The sequence below is a fragment of the Anopheles gambiae genome, chromosome 3 (assembly GCF_943734735.2).
Source record: "Anopheles gambiae chromosome 3, idAnoGambNW_F1_1, whole genome shotgun sequence".
Taxonomy (NCBI): Eukaryota; Metazoa; Arthropoda; class Insecta; order Diptera; family Culicidae; genus Anopheles; species Anopheles gambiae.
In genome coordinates, this window is record NC_064602.1 from 90867134 (window position 1) to 90887634 (window position 20501).

Consider the following 20501-nt stretch of genomic DNA (forward strand, 5'->3'; position numbering starts at 1 on the left):
AATGAATCAATTCTAATTCAGATATGAGTACAAACTACTTGTACAAAAATAGCTATTTTGAAAGTAAATCAAATAAATTGCTGTATCAAGTTTCGTTGAAATCTATTGATTGTGAAAGGTTTGCGTCTTGTATAATCCGATAGATGGCGCTTGTTCAGGTAAACCCAGCCAACAAAATTTCGTTATCGGTTTAGCTACATAAGTTATTTGAGCCTTATTAAGGCACTTATAAAATTCAGGAGACGCATTAACATTTTCAACACATAGTAAAGCATAAACTTATTTATTATAACATTTTTTATTTTATTAAATAGTGTGTTATGTTGAATCTTCTCTTAACAACAGTCCACCTTAAAACGATTGATTTATCGTTGTATGAGATAAGCCGAAAATAAAATTACAACGTAAAATCTTTGATATCATAAAAAAACAATATTTGACTATGTCATCTACGTCCATGAGACGTGCCCAAATTTCCAATGTATTGTAAAATTTGAAACATGTAACAAAAAAGTTAATTTATTGTAAAAAAAACTCGTAGCACTATTTATAAACAGGTTTTCATAAAGGCAAATGTATCGAAACTAATGGATACAATGCTTAGTTATACATAGTAGATGTTATAAGGGTATTTTTGTTTTTTTCAGTGATATATTATACAGTCATTATCCGATATACGCTATCGCACGGGACCGAGCGCAATAGCGTATCTCGAGTTTTCGCGTATAGCGGATTCCTATGGAAAAATAGTTTACACTACCGGTTCAAGGGTTGAAATAGAGCGTCACAGAGTTTTGCATTGAAGTTTTTTGTTATAAAACAGGTATCTTTTGCACAAATTTAATGCAAAATGCATTAAGAACACTAAGGAAATTCAAAAAGAGCATAAAATATTTCAAATATTTAAAATATTTGCAAAAAACAAATGGAGCTGTCAAATTTAGAGGAATTGCGTACTGCGAATTCGCGTATATCGAGTATCGCGTACTGCGGATAATTGCTGTACTACGGTCAAATCTAAAACTCAGCCATTGCTTTCACCGAGCATCCTGAGGAACGATTTGGAGAACGGAGAACGTTCGACGTTCGATAGAGCACGACGTGGCTAATAACAAAAATTGATTTTCACTCTATTCGTTATACCCTATACGACTCAAATAGTCATGCAAAAGTATAAAACCTGCATTAAACGTAGGCATTATAACATTCTTCCCTGTAATTTTGAAAAAAAAAGAATGATTTTTCCGAAATCATTCGAGCTTATTCGACGATCGAAAGCTTTTAGCTTTTCCCATAAAGTCGAAGCTTCCACAACATCAAATTGTAAAAGAGCTTTCACGAAGATGTAACGAATGTGTTGCATAGGAAACTTTGTTCTGTGGATTTGAGCGCAGGATAGCTACCTATGTTTTTTTTTTGCGGTTGGCAGATTAATTCATAACGATGGATGAAGATTTTCTTTCAAGAATTAAGTAAAATCTCAACATGTTTAACATTTATGTGTCATCTATTTTTCTAATCAAAACCAAAGCAATATTGCTTTATTACACAGAGGTTTACTAGTTAACTAAGCAACACTACAACATATCCTAAAACAGAACATCAAATCGCTATGAAAACGAAGGGATACACATTTCGACACTTATGGCACACTCGGCCGTGGCTAAGCTTTGTAAAAGATCTCGTACAGCAGGGTGGGCATATACTCCGCGGCGATGATTTGAAACTTTTCCTTGAACGTTAGTGGGGTGTAGCGAAATACGGGAAAGGTGCGCACGATTGCGTCGGACAACGAACGGACCGTCGCCTGGAAGTCTCCATCCTGGTAGGGAGAACATGTAGAACGTTTATTTTCGACAGAAGTTAAATCCAACGCAATGACCGCTTACCCCGTAGCAGAAAGGTTCCAGCGAACGGATGGCCTGCTCGAAGTAATCTTCACCGTACGTGTTCTTCTGCTCGTCGCTCAACAGCGACCACATCGTTTTGGCCTGTTCGCGCATATCCTCATCGTTCAGCCAAGCATCGCCCGCCGTCAGCTCGCTGGCGCAAACGATCGACACACCGACCTGACGGTTGGCCAGCTCCTTGCGCAGACACACGGCCAATCCTTCGATGGCGGCCTGAGTCGCACACAGCACACCGCGCACCGGAGAAGGCAAGTGGGCCAGTGCCGAGGAGAGGAACACGATTCTTCCCTTACCACTGCGAATCAGCGGCAGCATGATCTGTGTCAAGCGTGAGGCACCTGTAACCGGAAAAAAACACACGAAAAGAGCAAGCAAGATGGTTGATTTGGTAGGGAATTCGCACCACACCACGCACGATGGATCACTTACCGAGCACGTTAACGTCGAACGATTTCCGCAGCACCGGGAACGGAACCCACTCCAGCTCGCCGAGGGCATTCCACAGATCGCAGTGTACCAGTGCCCACAGGCCCGTTTCGCCCGCGGGTAGATGCTGGGCGACGTACAGCGAGGCTTCCAGCATCTGTCAGGCAAATGGAGGGAAAACAATTGAGCATGATTGGAGGCATTGCAGTGGGATTTTGTTTTCGGCCCCGTGTCGGTGCAGTGGAAGTTTTGCTTCTTCTCAGAAATGCGTCCAACTGCCATCGCGCAGCCATCGGCACTAATAGGACGGGACGGTAAACATGCACCTTGGACGAAACAAAACAACCGTTCGCCGGAACTTGTGCCCCATGCCAGAGCCAGAGCCGAGCCGAGTATGACGCGCGGGTCCATTAAGAGAAGTTGAACAGCCAAAAATATGCATACCGGGAATGATGGCCTGGCCCGTTCAAACGGTTTTTGCGACGACAAGACGCGTAGTTTGAGCCGTGAGCGTTATGAACCATATCAGCGGCCGGCAGGGTTCGGCAAACCAGTGGGACACAATTTTGAGGCAAAGGTTAATAATAAATTTTTAGTAAAAAGCTGGTGTGCATTTGTATAGCGTTTAATGGAAAGAAATGTTAAAACTTCGTACTCCTTTTGCCGAATAATAATAATAATAATAGTAATAATAATAATAATAATAATAATAATAATAATAATAATAATAATAATAATAATAATAATAATAATAATAATAATAATAATAATAATAATAATAATAATAATAATAATAATAATAATAATAATAATAATAATAATAATAATAATAATAATAATAATAAGAATAATAATAATAATAATAATAATAATAATAATAATAATAATAATAATAATAATAATAAAAATAATAATAATAACAATAATAATAATAATAATAATAATAATAATAATAATAATAATAATAATAATAATAATAATAAAAATAATAATAATAATAATAATAATAATAATAATAATAATAATAATAATAATAATAATAATAATAATAATAATAATAATAATAACAATAATAATAATAATAATAATAATAATAATAATAATAATAATAATAATAATAATAATAATAATAATAATAATAATAATAATAATAATAATAATAATAATAATAATAAAAATAATAATAATAATAATAATAATAATAATAATAATAATAATAATAATTCATATTTCTGTTCATTTTCTGTGAGTTTTGTAAGAAAATGTTTACGAGTTGTTTGATATCATTTAATGTTTCCTTATTTGATTCAAGCGTCCATTTCGTTCACTCTATTTTCATTTTATTTTTAATTTTTAGGAATTCAAGGTTTACAAGGATATAAAAAAAGTATTATTTGATGAATAAAACATAATGTTTTATAGCAAGTTAATTAATTTATCCATAAAACCTTTGGGTAAAATTCAATCGGTATGTTACATTTAAACAAGGTTGAAGTGTGCAGGGTTTCTTATTGACTAAAATCATCAAAATACTTTAGAAAAGTGGCAATCCTGTCAGTACCATCGCAAAATTCTGTAAGTAGCTTCAGCAGAGCTGGAGACCCCCGGAGACACAACTGTATTTAGAACCGAAGGAAAGTCTCAAAGCAAGGTGTAAGTCAAAACAGTCGTATGTCGATTATCTGTTAATATATAGTTTATAATGGAAGATGAAGAGACGAAATCTAAATTATCGTGTATCTTCACTAATTTTAACTAATTTTAGTTTAAAAGTCGTTTGCACCATGTAAATATTAAAGTATTGGGTTTTTGGGGAATCTTGATGAATAAGTATGTAACGATTATTAGTGATGGATTTAAAAAAATCCCGAAAATTCTGCTAAATGACAACTTTTAACTGTCAAAATCAAAATTGTCGCATTTGCGGATCGTCGTAACGCGGATGGGTGTTATATAGAGGGTCTCCTGTAGTACGGTTATTACTTGAAACATGAAAAAGAATGAAAAACTATAAGAAATGTCTAGTAAGTTGCATTACTATGTACTTAATTCACTTAATAACAAAGCAATCTGCATGCAAGTAACCCCAATCTAATGCTTAATTGCATCTGAACGAACCGATTGCGGTCCACTGACTCCATGCGCATTGTTCGTTTATTTGTTTGCACAAATTGCTTTCAAATTTGATAATTTCGTACTGTGTGCCACTTTCCAGGAAAAATGGCACCATGCAAGCACCGTGTGACCGTGAAAAACGCACACATTTCCATAACGTCAAATGTCAAACGTTCTTGTGCTGGACAGCTTCCGAAATTCGAAGAAATACACTTCCTCGCCACGCTTTCGGGCTCGGTTGCATCCAACAAAAATATCAACTTTTCATAGAACCAAGGGAAAGCAACGCGAAGGCAATGCGGTCAACAAGTGTGGGTGTTGTGACCATTTGTGACACGAATTTAGGCAACAGTGTGGAATGCGGTAAAAGCCCGTGAGAAAATGCAACCCTGCACCGGCAATGGATGCTTTATGGATACTCAAACAAACTGCATAAGCTGTAAAGGAAAAATAGGGACACTAAAAGAGGATATATTTCCCAAAGCGCTGTAGCACGCTCTAGCGAAGGTGGATATCGCTACGGTTTGCGGGTTGCTTGGAGCAAGAAAGCAATGTTCCAACGCTCGTCCTGTGTGTGGGTTGGAAATGTGCTAGATGATGACTTTTCCTTACCGATTCCTTTCAATAACATCCTTCCTTGCTCTCCTTCCCTTAGGACAGCGACGATGGAGGGCGAAGATTGAACGCTGAAGACAAGGTATCCCTCCGTTCGAAAGGATGTATCATAATTTAATTGGAAACAAACTGAAATTGCTCGAGTATAAACCATCCTCACCTACGCAACTTTCATCCTGTTTGACCTCTATTGGTGTGGCGGGGGACTTTAAAGCGGCAGTGGTGGAGGAATTGAAAAATGACCCACTCGCTGGCGTTTGGATTACGGCAGTAGGAGAGAATCGAGCATCCGAAAAAGGGTCGAATCGGAGCTGGATCTAGGTCAGCTAGCCAGGGGAGACGTTTGACACGAGTGTAAGAATCAGTGTGGAAACGATAACGAGCGGGGTCAGTGGGATGGATTTTCGCGGAATCGGGATGTGGGAACATGCTACATCGAAATAGCGCAGAATGATAAGCAGGACGCTGAAACAGTGAGATCCGGTCAGCTGGAAGTTGGGGAGGAATTTAAAGCAAATTTCTGGCGAACGAGTTCGTTACGTCGATTCGTTGGAAGTGGTTTTTCGGAAGGTTTTGATCTCATCTGGGACGGTTTGTGACAAAAAAGTAAAAAGCGGGAAATGGGAGAAGACACCCGGGACCTTTTTTGGTGGAAACGAAAGTTCACCCACCAAACCCAATGGTTCGGTTTGGTTTCGGTAATTTGCTTTTTTCCGTAGCTTACAACGCTGCTCCGCAGCTGCTGCAAGGTGTATGTGGCGGATCGAGCGATGTAACTTTATTTATCATAATTCCATTTTCCAAAACGATCGTGACGGAAGATTGGCGGATGGGCGGGTGAGAAAGCGATGTTTTGACATTTTAAACCATTCAGCATCCAGCAGTCCGTATTGGAGCGTCATTTGAAAATGAAACTCATTTGCATTGCCAGCACCACAGGCCACGGGTAGCACGGGGTTCGTTTTTCTTTTCCTCTGCACTTTTCACTTCTAGCGAAAACGGAAAGCAAGTGAACCACGCCAAACAGCAGTTATCATTCGCTCCGGGCTTTCGGATTCTCCCTTTTCGAAAGCGACTTTCATTATCATATTCAAATCAGCAGCGCCCAGCAATACGACCTATACACGTGCATTTGCAAAGTGCAGCGCAAAAATGGTTCTCGCAGTAGCATCCGTTCCACCACCGGCACTTACCTCCACCTCGCTGGTCACGTTCAGCTGGAGCAGCTTGAGACGCCCGGAGGAGGACTCCTTCAGTGCGGTCGCATCGTCGTTGTCCTGCAGCTTCTTGAACGCGCCGAACACGGTAAAGCCAAGGTCGTCCAGATATTTGGCAAGGGCACGGGCCAGCGGTGACTCACAGCCGGTAATGAGCACAGCCTTGCCGAGCGGGGAAATCTGCAACGAGAGAAAGGTTAACCCGAGGTGAAAGTAAGAATTCAAAGCAATATCAATTTCCCGCTGGCAGGACTTTAACTGGTTTAAACTTTGCGTTAGTTTTGCTACACTTTGGTGCAATAATTAATACCAGGTTCGATTGTAATCGCCTTGAGGGTGCTTGATTTTCGATAAGAAAAGGCAAGAGAGACAGCATAGCACAAAGAAAGGTCAAGAAATGGGTTTGGGTTGGGCTTTTTTCTTCTTACACTTCAATCTGGAGAGGTATTCGATAAATGTCATCGGGTTGATGAACCTGAGCCGTGCTGGAAAATCACGTGAAAGGTGAGCAAGTGTTTCCAGGTGTCAAAAACATCCATCCAGCTACCAAGAATCCTATGCTATGGCATCTGGATCGAGTTGGTTTCTTTTTTAATTAATAGGAAAAGCAAAAAAACGCGGACAGGTGTGTGCCGATCTTTTTCGACCGATCTATCTTCATCAATCGTAAAGACACCGTGCGACACCGTCACTGAAAGGCATCCTTTCATACTGTGACTACTGTGGCGGGTTCATTCCATGAAAGCACTTCTCGCTATCTTGCGCACAATACACATCGAGATGGTACCGTTAACGAGGTATTCCTATAAGCAGAAGGAGAAAAAGTTCTTTCCCCATAAGAAGCTCCTATTACAGAAGAATCGTTCGGTTCGGTTGGAATTTACTCATTTGTGAAAATAAACACGTCAGTAGAATGCGGTACGATAAACATTTTATGACTTGCTAGTTAATTCTTGTCGCGAGGCAGGGTTCGAGCTATGAAAAATTTGGTGGTTTTTATTGCATTTTCGCTTGTGAGATTCTTTTTTGTATGAGTAAATCATAGGAGAAGGGAGATAATTAACTAATACAGTACGGTTGGAAAACGCAATTGATAGCATGGGTCAAAATTTTAAATATTGGTGAAAATTTAGTAACTGATTTTGATTTTAGGTTTGTTGCCTTTATTTGTTTTTGCCTAACTGATTGACTCAATTACCCTCTATTTAGGATTGTTCTCTATGAATTAGAATGAATAGCCTAAAAAATTTAAAATAATCTGAACGCCCTAGAGCCTGAAATTGAAGACTAACGTTGGAAACTAAAGTTAACTACCAAAAACGATTTATTAAAATAGAATATATCAAAAATTTTGTCGAGTTTCCACTGTTGGTAGGAACGAAACGCTTTATCCTATCTTGCGGCTCTTTTTAATGCTTGTCTTTCGTTTAGCTTCGTGTTTTACTCCTGTGATCGTTTTAACCCCCCGTTTATGACAAGTAGTTGAATACCGTTGGTGCAATATTCCAACAATTAAAGTTGATCGATACGTTAACATTGAGCAATTTAACAATGAAAAGAAAAAAAAGGAAAAAAGGCACTAAAAGCTAAAGTAAATAAAGAACAGAAACGAAAGAAAAAGAAAAGATACAAAAAAGTCAAAGGAATATCGAAAGAAGTGTAAAGATAAACCAATCAAAATAAACAATGAATATTAAGACAAATTATCTAAGAAAGTAAGACAACAGACAATAAAGATATATAGAGGTGAAAGCGATCAAGTGAATTATTAAAAAGCCTTCTGATTTTACCAGTAAACTAAACCAACTAGGTATAGAATCAATTCAATCAAGTCAATTTGAAGTCACGTAAAGAATGACAATTCCATATAATCCAATGAAAATAATTAGAGACAAAATCATTGTTACATTGAAAATAAAACGTATAACTTTTCGGAAATGTATTTTGGGACACGTATAATATCAAAATAAAGAGATCAACCAAAAAAATGAAAGCTAACGAATAAACCAATTGATAGGAATCAAAGTCTATTTTGCAAAATCGGCAGTGCACCAGGTGTGCCAAATTTCATACTTATAATTTTTAAGATTTTTGTTAAATTGTAAGAAAATTACAGCACAACTCAATTAAGTATAAAAATAAACAGAAGAAATGGCATAGGAAATCTCGCAGTATTCGATGGGTGTAGTTTGATGTTACCATTTAATTTATGTAGTCTACATCGTCGAAAGAACGGCCCACAGCGCATTGATGTTACTCCAACAGTGCACATACTCACACATACACATACAGTAACGACATCAGCTGCAGAGATAATTGGCAAGTGCTTTGTGCCGTGCATACGAAAAATCTGCCTCCTACTTTGACTTTGTAACGGCACAAAATGCCGATTAAGTAGTCCGACACCGAGAGGAACAAAACACAGCAAAAGTGCGATCCTTAAAGTGGGAACGTGCTGCCTTTATGAAGCTTTGCGGAGACATATGCAAAGGCAGGGAGGTGGGCAGGAGCTTCTCGCTGGAAGCTATACACGCCAAAAGACATTCGCTCTTTGTGCTTTGTGCGCTGTTGCACGGCAACGGTGACGGTGTTTCATATTTTATTCAATGCTATTATTATCTTTTGCAAATTTTCCTTCCCTCGAGCTAGAGCATAGCGCAAGCGGTTGCGAGACGATGAGCGATGAAGATCAGACGGCGTGTGCCGGATATTTGGCTGCAAAAGTTGAGCAAATTCTGACGATGTGATGCCCCCCTGTTGGGAGGGTTTTTTGTTGCTTTCGGGAGAAATTTTGCTTACATCGTTTAGTTTAGGGTGGCTTCGTTGGCGAGGAGGCCCAAAGTAAACAGAACGTTTTCCTCCTCCCCTGAGCAATGGATCGGCTGTGGCAGTGTGCAAATTGAAGCATTTGATGTTGTGCCGAGTGATCGGCCCATTGCCTACGAGTGGTGGCTGCAAGTTGGCATGCCAGTCTCGAAGGACGATGTCTAATAATTTCTCATTACGATACAGTACAGCAAACATGTCGAACTTTGCGTTTGAGTGTACTTGTCTACATGGCTGCAGGTGGGTGTACTATTTGTTAAAAAAATATATAAAAATGCTTCAGATGGTCTTAGGACGGTTTCGGGGTTTAAATAAACCGTCACAGCTGTAGTCGATGCGATGCAACAAAGGCGATGAGTCGATAGAGTCATTTAGCAAACCCTGGCTCAATCACGAAAGTTATCTCTAGATAGGAATCACTCTCAAAATCTAAAACGCGTAGCAGGAAAGTAAATTTTGGCTCTTTTTGGAAGCGTCAGTTGCATAAATTCTCTTCCATCAGATGTTTAACAGTTCAAGGATTGTAACATTAACGACATTGACATTTCCTCGGTAGCTAAAGGTAGCATGGGTGAGAGCTTTGTTGATCCTCTCAATTCTCTCTGTTCCTTCTGTTCTTTTTCGTAGTATTCAGACAACTAAATCAATATCAAGTGATACGGTTATAGGTGGTGAGGAAAGAATATGCGTATTATTTATATTTTCCCTAAAAAACCAAATCAAACCCCTACTAATGAGCAAAAATGTGAAGTTTTGCTTCATATCGTTCTTCTTAATATTTTATTATAGCTTTTTATATATTTAATGCCTTAGATTTAGTCAGAAATTCTTCCAACGACATACACTTTACACTATGTATGTCAACTTTTAAGTGAACTAATGGCAACAAGGTAATCAAGACAATAAACGAACAAATTGTGCTTAACTGAATCTGATGATAGATTAAAGATCGCAGCTCTATATGAAATACGTTCGAGAACAACTCCGTTTCAGGTTCAATCAAAGTTGTGGCCGTGATACTGCCTTCTGCAGTATTTTTTAAATCATCCTTTGATTTATAGAACACACCAAGATCATTGACTTTGCTTTTGTCGTGTGCTCTGAATTCGTTTTTTACGATTCGTTAGCGCGGCCAGTCATGTCGTGAATGTCGCCGGCCTTGATGCTAAATATAGTGTAAAAAGCTGTTATTCGCGATGTAGATTTCAGGGCAAAAAATTGAGGCACAATTCACTGCTGATTTTAAAAATACTTTCCGCACCCAAAAAAAAAAAGGAACCAGACTCCTGAGTGGTTCGCATCATTCACGGTTAAGGTTAAGTGAAATGAGTCGCATTAAAGCACGAGACGAGACGATACGGATCGGATGAGATCTACGTCGCAAAAAAAAAAACGATGAAGACTCCCGGCCCACCGGCCCATTCAATATGTCTGATAATAGCCGCTTTTGGAGTCAATTCTTGCCAAACGAGACGAGGCTGCTAGCAAACATTGACACAGACACACACACACACACATACACACTACGTCGATAGATACCCTTTTGCAAGCAGGATAATTTATTGTGATTATCATGGGCACAATGTTCCGTAACCTTGATAATGGTGGTAGAAGTGGAAGCATAATTCATGCAACTCTCGCAGCCCACCATACTTGGAGGGAACGTTTGAAGCGCTGCCAACCGAGAGAAGGCAGAAAGAGAGCCGAAAAAAAGGCCAGGCAGTGAACGAAAGGGCGTCTCCATGTGCTGCTCGAGCAAAACCATCCTTCTGCCCAAGAGGGAAAAGATGATTCTGACGACAGCTTCGTCTTGGGAGGCAAACAAAAAACGCAAAAGGTCACCTTTCTCGAAGCACCGGTACTTTCTTGAGCAAAATGAATCATACTATTGAAGTGACGAAATTAATATCCGTGTGCTGTAGTTTGCAATGAATTGCAAGCATCTGTATGCGTGTGCTGTCGTGGCCTCCTGTTTGACTCATCCTCAGCGCGACTCAACTCAGGATGTGCAGCAAACACAGTTTTCTCACGCCAACGCTCGAAAGAAAGTGACCGTTTCGATGGAAGCTGAAGATGAATCATAGAGAACCGTGTTTTCACGAGGATCGAAAAGGGAATAAAAATAAAAATAAAACAAAAACGCCAACACGAACAAACTTTAGAACCTCGACGACAACGGGCGACCATGCTTGCCTTCTGCACAGCGAATGCGTCACATACATTCAGGCGCTTCATCGACCAGAAAGCCATTACACAAATCTTCCCACATTGCGTTTTATGATACGCGCGTTTTAGTTCTGCCTTTCTTCGCAGCCGCCGCTCTTGTCTTCTTCGAATGAAAACGAATTTTCTTTGCTGCTCCTAGAACCCCCGTCCCACCCAGCGCTCCCTCCCTTCCCCCGTAGTTGAGTTCATTTTTATTTCGCACTGTATTGAGATGTGCAATAAAAATAACGCACACTCACATATAGCGAGAGAGAGACACACATAGAGTTATGTGTGTGTGAGAGAGAGAGCCATGGGGTATAATCGTGGAAACAGGCAAATCAATTTTAGCGTTCTTTCTTTCTCTTGCTGTTCCTTGATCTCAGTACGTCCTTTAGTGTATCCTTTCGTCTGATGCTTCCCTTTGATCATGTCTTCTTTTTTTTTGGTGTGCGTGTGCGTGTATGTGTGTGTCTTTATTTTTATCTCTCTTTAGAAGTGACTGTTGGTTGTCTATTGGAACGTCACAACATTTCACTATGGGTTCATTCGAGCAAAAGTTCAAAAAGCTACAACATATGGTAAAACTTGCAAACGTGCTGTGTTTCTGTCACTTTGGCTTTATTATTTTATTCTTTTCTTCCTTATCTTCTTCTTCTTCTTCTTCTTCTTCTTCTTCTTCTTCTTCTTCTTCTTCTTCTTCTTCTTCTTCTTCTTCTTCCTTTTCTATTTTTATGTTCTTCTTTTTATTTATTTTCTTTTCGCGTTCTGTCTCCTTTTCTTCTCAGCTCTATTCTTTTCTTTTTTTTCCTTTCTATTTTCATTTTTTACTTTTATGTTGTCCTCTTCTATTCTCTGCGACGATCGCTTTTTCTTGTAGTTTATGTTCTTCTATTTCTTTTTATCATAGTTTAAATATCATTTTTCTGTATGTTTGCATTACTGTTTTCTCCCTGTAAGGAAAGAGAAAAAAGGAGTTGGATTGGGCAGAAAAAGATAGAAGGACATTTATTCTGATCAGAACCTTATCTAACATTACTTCTCTTAGAGCCCGTCGAATGGAACAAGAGCAAAGACGGTGATTGAGATTATGATAAGAGTAAAAAGTCTATGCAACAATAAAAATGACCTTACTCCAAAGCAAACGAACTTCGACCAATACACCCAAACAGAGTGGAACAAGGGGTCTGAGTAAAGTTTCAAGTAATAGTCGGTCGCAGATTTTTAGGCACAAGTTGGGCCATTGCGTTAGAAGAATGGAATACACAAATTTTACCCACTGTGCATTGGACATCTTTGGACTTTGCCTTGCAATGATTCTTGTCTGCTCACGCCATGTGCGTTCACAAGGGGGAGAAGGGGGGGGGGGGGGGGAGTCGGTTGAAAGTGAGATGTACCGTGTACCGAGTGGCTCGAGAAAGATTTCGATGAGATTGCGTGCGGTAACAGACGCCATCTTTCCGGCGATACCGGATCACGCGGACGCGGAAGTTCGCCCCACCACTACCGCAACAAATGCCGTCACGTAGGATTATAACAAAACCCTGTCTTATCACCCTATAAGATAGAGAGAGAGGAAGAGACGTTAGTGGCTCGGTTCTTGACGTCTTGAGTCCTTGTCTAGCATTCATATCCGGACCCCGGAAGACCGGATTTCGTACGTGGGTTTAGCAGACTTCCGCCTACCCCGGTATCTCGGATCCTTCCATCGTTCCCCTTTTCCCCCCAGCAGTTGGGCTCATTTTTGTGCCAGAAGCCTCGTTCGAAGCCAGGCATCACTATTTCATTGAATAAAAATCACACCACTGGCCGGCTGGCATAACTATCCGTCCGTCCCTGGAGCAAACGCTCGAAATGGTAGGTTCTAGCGCTTCTTTGGTGCTCTTGTTCTTATACCGTGGCGTCGTTGCGGCCAGCGAATGAATGAATGAAAAGTTGTGCGCGTCCGTGGGAAAAACAACGCGAGTCGAGTCGCATCAATGAATGACAATGAGAGTGAGTCCTCCGAAAAAAAAACAAAACAAAAAAGGAATAGAAAATCGGTGAGTCATCCACAGTACAACACGATGGTTGGTGGCTGCTGGCTAGGGTGTGATAGTAACCTTTACATCGATGGTAACCAATGTGCCGTTGTTGTTGTTCTTGTTGTTGATACATTCTAGCTAAAAAAGCTTAATGCAAGCGAGTAGCGAGAAAGCTTGCCCTTGCGGGGCCACAAAACTGATCGACAAGATGGCTCAATTTTAATATCTACGAACATCCTACGCCGCGGGGCGGTTGCTGTTTGCAATGCGGCCTGAAGCGGAGCTTTCGAGACGAGCAAGGGTTTCGCAAGTAGGCGAAAAGCAAACACACGGGGTAAGATGGTACAGGCGGCCTGATGCCAATCAGTATTCACAGATTTCCCACGCTCTCTATCTCTCTCCCTCTGTTCTCAGGGAATGAAAAATCAAAGTTTCGCCCGCAAAGCGTGTGGGTTGCTGTGTCGTAGCATGCAGGAGAGGGGTGAACGAAAGAAAAGGATTGTTGTTGGGAATGTTGCACTCTGCGTGACGGAATGTGACCGGGATTTAGAATCTACTAGATTACAGCCTGTACAGCACGAGAAGGAAGCACAGTCGGCTGTGCCTGTACGATACATTACACTGTTGCCCTTCTCCAATGCTGTTGTTTGTTGTCTGTTAGCTTAGCAAAATGGGGCAGCGATTGTGTGCAATACAACGGGCACACTTTACGACGTGTGAAACTGACGCACGTCCTGGACTCATATCTTGGGACACGTTCGACACGCTTTAGTACGCAATGTATGTGCATATGAAACAAACTACCGCGTGCTTGATGCGCAGTGAGCAATTCCCGAACAGTGTGGGAAGCGAAACTATTGCCAGAACAAAAAGAAACGGCTCTTTCCTTTTCGCTGATACTAATTGCGACATGCTTTTAGCGAATCGGCAGAGGACACCCAATGACTCAGCGGATCGGTCGATACAGACGGCAGGCAGACAATGGAAGAGCGGTTGTCTCGCTTAAACTTTTCGTCCTTTTTTCATCTGGTTGCCCCCCCCCCCCTTTCAAAAAAAAGGATCTCTTTTCTGTCCTTTTGCTCCGCACGGTCGTCTGAAATGGATCGAAAGTCTGGCTACCACTATTTGCCAATCATTTCGGGCAGTGTTCACACCCACACTGCTGGGACATTCGGTGCCGTTTGGTTGGTATGAGGCCGGAACAAGGGTGGGTTTCTTAGTTTTCGGAGCTCTTGCGAGCACGTGGGAGTACGGGGATGGAAAATCATTCCTTTTGTTTTCTTTCTGCTGAACACTCTGTTGTCAGCTGCCCTCGGGTGGTTGTGGGCTTCAGTGTAGCCTGCCAGAACTGCTCATCATTCATGTTTTGCGGCACGTTCCATTATGAACGCACCATCAGATATGTAAATGCAATGAATCTAGTGTGAACGGTTACAACCATATTAACATAGCGTAGTGAACAAGAAGAAGAATATTATGCCAAAATTAGCTCGGAAACTTTGTTTTAAAATTTGAAGAGAATAAGGGAGGTTAGTTATAGGAAAAAAACCTATAACTTACGTAAATTGTTTAAACTAACGAACAAACTTTTTTTTAATTAACATTGTTTGCGTAGCAAAACTCTTGGTCGCAAAATTATTTGTCGGAATATTTTTGGTTGCAAAGATCTTCATCGCAAAATACTTGATCGAAAAATTGAATTATGTCTAGTTGTCATTTAAATAACTTAAGATTATTCAAATTTCTTATATATCAGTTCAACTACATGCTACAAGCGTTGTTTAACAGCTGCAAATCAAGAAAGTCCAGGGAAGGCCGCTTTCATTTTTTACTATGTCCGATTAATTCTTTACAAGGCCCGAATAAAAATCAACTTTAACGATGGCGAATTGGCCAAAAGTATTTTACACTGTACTTGAATGTTAAAGTTTCGTTATAATACATTGTTTCCTGGAATTTCAATTACCAAGTATCCAGGTCTGTAAAACTAAAAACAAAATTCCAAATGTGCGCTTCTACCGGTTCCTTTCCGCATGAATGTATACCCCCTGTGCAAAGCGACGGAAGAAATCATTCTCTTTCGCGTATTTTCTCAGGCCTTCTTTTTCCCTCCTACGGCAAATTTGTCGAGCAGCGTTTCGAGCTACCCGTCCCTGGCTCCGCTTCCTACCCCTCGCCTGAGCACGCTGCTGAAGGTTTGGATGTGTTGGTGCGTCAGACGGCCAATCGCTGTCAGCCGTCGTCCGTGCTTTTTCCCTCCATAGCGCTATCTCTTTCACGCGTGTGGTCAATGCTCGCGAGCTGTTGTGGCGCTTAAAAAAACCGTTAACAAACATTGCGGCGCTGCATTTGATTTTTCACAAATCAAACCAAAAAGCGCAATGAGTTCAATCGCTGCAATGTAAAAATAACTAACGAATCGCTAGCTAACGCTCGAGGGTTGGCTGTGCAACGCGCAGAACCCTATTTCGAAGTAGCGCACGCAACACAGGTGGCCATGGCCGTGCATAGGAAAGCTTAAACCTAATTGCATAAAGCATAACTTTATGTGACACTATGCTTTTCCTTTCGTATGTCGTAGATTACATAGATAGGCTGAGCCGTCTGCGCAAGGGTGTGAGGGTGCGTGTGTGTGCAACACTGACGACAAATGTGTATTCTTCCGGAATGTAATGATCCATCGGTCAAAGAAAAGAAGGTGTTCATGACGGTGTTTTTTTTTATTGTGGAGCTGCATCCTTCCCCCTGCCTGCAGCGTATGCATCAGGCAGGATACAGTGTGGCAGTATGCAAGTTGCCCGCTGGATAGGAGCGGGCCCGCGACACCGCCATGATTCTGCACATCTGTATGCCCGTCGTGGGTTCTAACCGCGTATGAACCGTTCGCCGTAGCAAGGGGTGACTATCCGGCTACGTGGTACTCAAGTCCTGAAAAGGCCGGCATGATCGCGTAGGCCATTACGCCAATAATAATAAGAAGAAGAAGAGGAATAACATAGCGTAACAGCCCACACCCGGAGAAGAGATTGGATTATCTTTGTTGCTGCCGTGTTACCGCTGTGACGCGACAAATGCACGGAATGCAATCGACCAAAACATGAACCTACCGATCCGAACCCATTCCAAGGCAGTGCCGGTCGCACGGAGTCATGATACCGACTCGAAACCAACAAGCCACCAGATTCTGGACGGACAGGTGCAGCACCATACGCGCACCGTAATAAACAAATCCAGAATCCTCTTTTGTATGGATTCAATTCAAAATGTTGTTTCCACTTGCATCCGCTAGCTGAATTGGAAAGAAATGTGCTACATATCACACGCACGTTTGCTTCGATCGTTTGTCTTTTAAATACCCCCAACAGCAGAACCGGTCGCAAAGATGGTGGTGCCAATTAAATGGTTGTATTGTGTCGTAGGTAGCGGTAATCGATCGGGCGGCGTGCAGTGCGTTTTCTAAGAATGCATGGAGTGTGTAGACGCAGCCGGTGACAATGCACGCATTAGAATCAAACAGTTTAGGAGTTCCCGCACGCACACACACACACGCGCACGCACGAACGCATGCACGCATGCACGAATGCACGAATGCACGTACGCGCGCACGCGAGCACGCACCCACGAAAGCGCGCAGGCGAGCACACACCCCCCATCAACCCCCACCCCCCCTTCCGCATGATCGATTACGGCTACCTTATCACAAGAAAGGCTTGTTCCTCACTCAAAGCACCGGGAGGGGAGGGGGACCGCCGCATGATAGAGTGGACGATCACTTTCCCCGCGCAGTGTGTGTGTTCGTGTGTGTGTGTCGTGGCCAGAAAACTCGAGACAAATTCCGGCACATTGAAAAAAAAAATTATTGCCACTATACACTGTGCTTCATGATGCTTAGAAGGTCGTTGAAGCATGAAACATGTTCAAATTAAAAAATATTAGATTAGTGTTAGACGTTCTCCTACGCTTGTTTTAAATAGGCTTCTTCACCCTCAACTGGCAGGGGCATCGAATGGTCTCATCAGCAGCGGCACGAAATAAAATAAACCATCAATACACCGATAACACTTTAAATCCCAAAATGAACCAGCTTCTCCCGCACCGTCAAGGTCACACACAATAAATAAATGCTATACCCACCAAATACAATACACAACCGCAATGTACATATATACCAACGCATACACACAATCAGCTGACGGCGAAAGGCACGGGCTGAAGCGCAAGTATAAGGCAAGGCAGGGAGGGGAAGGGAGTAAGAGGAAGAAGAGGAAGGAATGGGCGCCAATATTTTTTGAATTTTTCGGCCGTTTTTTTTGCTCCGCCGTCTGAAATAGTTCATCCATTCCTTCAGCAGATGGCGCTCGTTCCGCACCTAAAAACTGCAATAAATGCGCTGGCTATCGTAGTTTTGGCTGAAGTCTAGCGTATTTTTTTGCGTATTTTTTGACGCAAAACTACGCAAAAAACTACGCAGAAAACTGCTCGAATTTGCGCAGCGGGTATGCTCAGCTAATTGCATACCTTTAGGCGCTCCTCGCTTCAAACTGCAATAAATAGCTACTACAGTAAAACGTTCACGCCCCGCTGCGCAGATTCGAGCAGTTTTCTGCGTAGTTTTTTGCGTCGTTTTGTGTCAAAAAATACGCAAAAAACAGCGCTGGACTTCAGCCGAAACTACGATGGCTACCGTATTTATTGCAGTTTTCAGGTGCGGAACGAGCGCCATCTGCTGAAGGAATGGATGAACTATTTCAGACGGCGGAGCAAAAAAAACGGCCGAAAAATTCAAAAAATATTGGCGCCCATTCCTTCCTCCTCTTCCTCTCACTCCCTTTCCCCTCCCTGCCATGCCTTACTTGCGCTTCAGCCCGTGCCTTTCGCCGTCAGCTGATTGTGTGTATGCGTTGGTATATATGTACATTGCGGTTGTGTATTGTTATTGGTGAGTGTTAGCATTTATTTATTGTGTGTGACCTTGACGATACGGGAGAAGCTGGTTCATTTTGGGATTTAAAGTGTTATCGGTGTATTGATGGTTTATTTTATTTCGTGCCGCTGCTGATGAGACCATAAGATGCCCCTGCCAATTGAGGGTGAAGAAGCCTATTTATAACAAGCGTACGAGAACTTCTAACACTAATCTAATATTTTTTTTTTAATTTGAACATGTTTGATGCTTCAACGACCTTCTAAGCATCATGTACCACTGTGTATAGTGGCAATAAAAAATATTTTTTTTCAATGTGCCGGAATTTGTCTCGAGTTTTCTGGCCACGACACACACACACAGCGCGGGGAAAGTGATCGTCCACTCTATCATGCCGCGATCCCCCTCCCCTCCCGGTGCTTTGAGTGAGGAACCAGCCTTTCTTCCGATAAGGTAGCCGTAATCGATCATGCGGGAGGGGGGGGGGGTGTTGATGGGGGGGGGGGGGGGGGGTGTGTGCTCGCCTGCGCGCTTTCGTGGGTGCGTGCTCGCGTGCGCGCGTACGTGCATTCGTGCATTCGTGCATGCGTGCATGCGTTCGTGCGTGCGCGTGTGTGTGTGTGTGTGTGCGTGCGGGAACTCCAAAACTGTTTGATTCTAATGCGTGCATTGTCACCGGCTGCGTCTACACACTCCATGCATTCTTAGAAAACGCACTGCACGCCGCCCGATCGATTACCGCTACCTAGGAGACAATACAACCATTTAATTGGCACCACCATCTTTGCGACCGGTTCTGCTGTTGGGGGTATTAAAAAGACAAACGATCGAAGCAAACGTGCGTCTGATATGTAGCACATTTCTTTCCAATTCAGCTAGCGGATGCAAGTGGAAACAACATTTTGAATTGAATCCATACAAAAGAGGATTCTGGATTTGTTTATTACGGTGCGCGTATGGTGCTGCACCTGTCCGTCCAGAATCTGGTGGCTTGTTGGTTTCGAGTCGGTATCATGACTCCGTGCGACCGGCACTGCCTTGGAATGGGTTCGGATCGGTAGGTTCATGTTTTGGTCGATTGCATTCCGTGCATTTGTCGCGTCACAGCGGTAACACGGCAGCAACAAAGATAATCCAATCTCTTCTCCGGGTGTGGGCTGTTACGCTATGTTATTCCTCTTCTTCTTATTATTATTATTGGCGTAATAGCCTACGCGATCATGCCGGCCTTTTCAGGACTTGAGTACCACGTAGCCGGATAGTCACCCCTTGCTACGGCGGACGGTTCATACGCGGTTAGAACCCACGACGGGCATGCTGTTAAGATGTGCGGAATGATGGCGGTGCCGCGGGCCCGCTCTTATCCAGCGGGCAACTTGCATACTGCCACACTGTCTCCTGCTCGATGCATACGCTGCAGGCAGGGGGAAGGATGCAGCTCCACAATAAAAAAAAAAAAACACCGTCATGAACACCTTCCTTTCTTTGACCGATGGATCATAACATTCCGGAAGAAAACACATTCGGCGACAGTTGTGCACGCACACGCACACTCACACCCATGCACATACGACTCAGCATATCTGTGCAATCTACAACATATAAAAGGAAAATCATAGTGTCACATAAACTTAAGCTTTATGTAATTTGCTTTAAGCTTTCCTATGCCCGGCCATGGCCACCTGTCTTGCGTGCGCTACTTGGAATTAGGGTTCTGCGCGTTGCACAGCAAACCCTCCAACGTGAACTAGCGATTCCTTAGTCATTTGTACATTGCAGCGATTGAACTCATTGCGCTTTTTTGGTTTGATTTGTGAAAATGCAACTTCATCGCCGCAATGTTTGTTAACGGTTTTTTTGAGCGCCACAACAGCTCGCGAGCATTGACCATACGCGTGAAAGAGATAGCGCTATGGAGGGAAAAAGCACGGACGACGACTGACAGCGATTGGCCGTCTGACGCACCAACACATCCAAACCTTCGACAGCGCGCTCAGGCGAGGGGTATGAGGCGGTGCCAGGGACGGGTAGCTCGAAACGCTGCTCGACAAATTTGCCGTAGGAGGGAAAAAGAAAGCATGAGAAAATGCGCGAAAGGGAATGATTTCTTCCGTCGCTTTGCACAGGGGGAGGTTGTAGGGTGAGCTTTGATTGACGATTTAGACATTGTGTTTATTATGATTTTTTCTCCCTATTCTACGCACTACAAATTACGCTATCTCATGAATCCAAATTGAAC

At 42.3% G+C, this 20501-nt stretch overlaps 1 protein-coding gene across 9 annotated transcripts in view; it reads right to left on the reverse strand.

Annotated features, from left to right (window-relative positions):
- Positions 1-1488: 1488 nt before the first annotated feature.
- The window catches only part of LOC4577659 (D-beta-hydroxybutyrate dehydrogenase, mitochondrial), a 47687-nt gene continuing 28674 nt past the window's right edge, over positions 1489-20501 (reverse strand). For all 9 annotated transcript variants that reach the window (XM_061658371.1, XM_061658372.1, XM_061658375.1 and 6 more), the window contains exons 4-7: positions 6260-6463; positions 2340-2493; positions 1890-2248; positions 1489-1822 (exon numbers count right to left, since the gene is read on the reverse strand). In XM_061658371.1, coding sequence (XP_061514355.1) covers positions 1664-1822; positions 1890-2248; positions 2340-2493; positions 6260-6463 — 876 coding nt within the window. In that variant the 3' untranslated portion in view covers positions 1489-1663. The remainder of the gene's footprint in view (positions 1823-1889; positions 2249-2339; positions 2494-6259; positions 6464-20501) is intronic.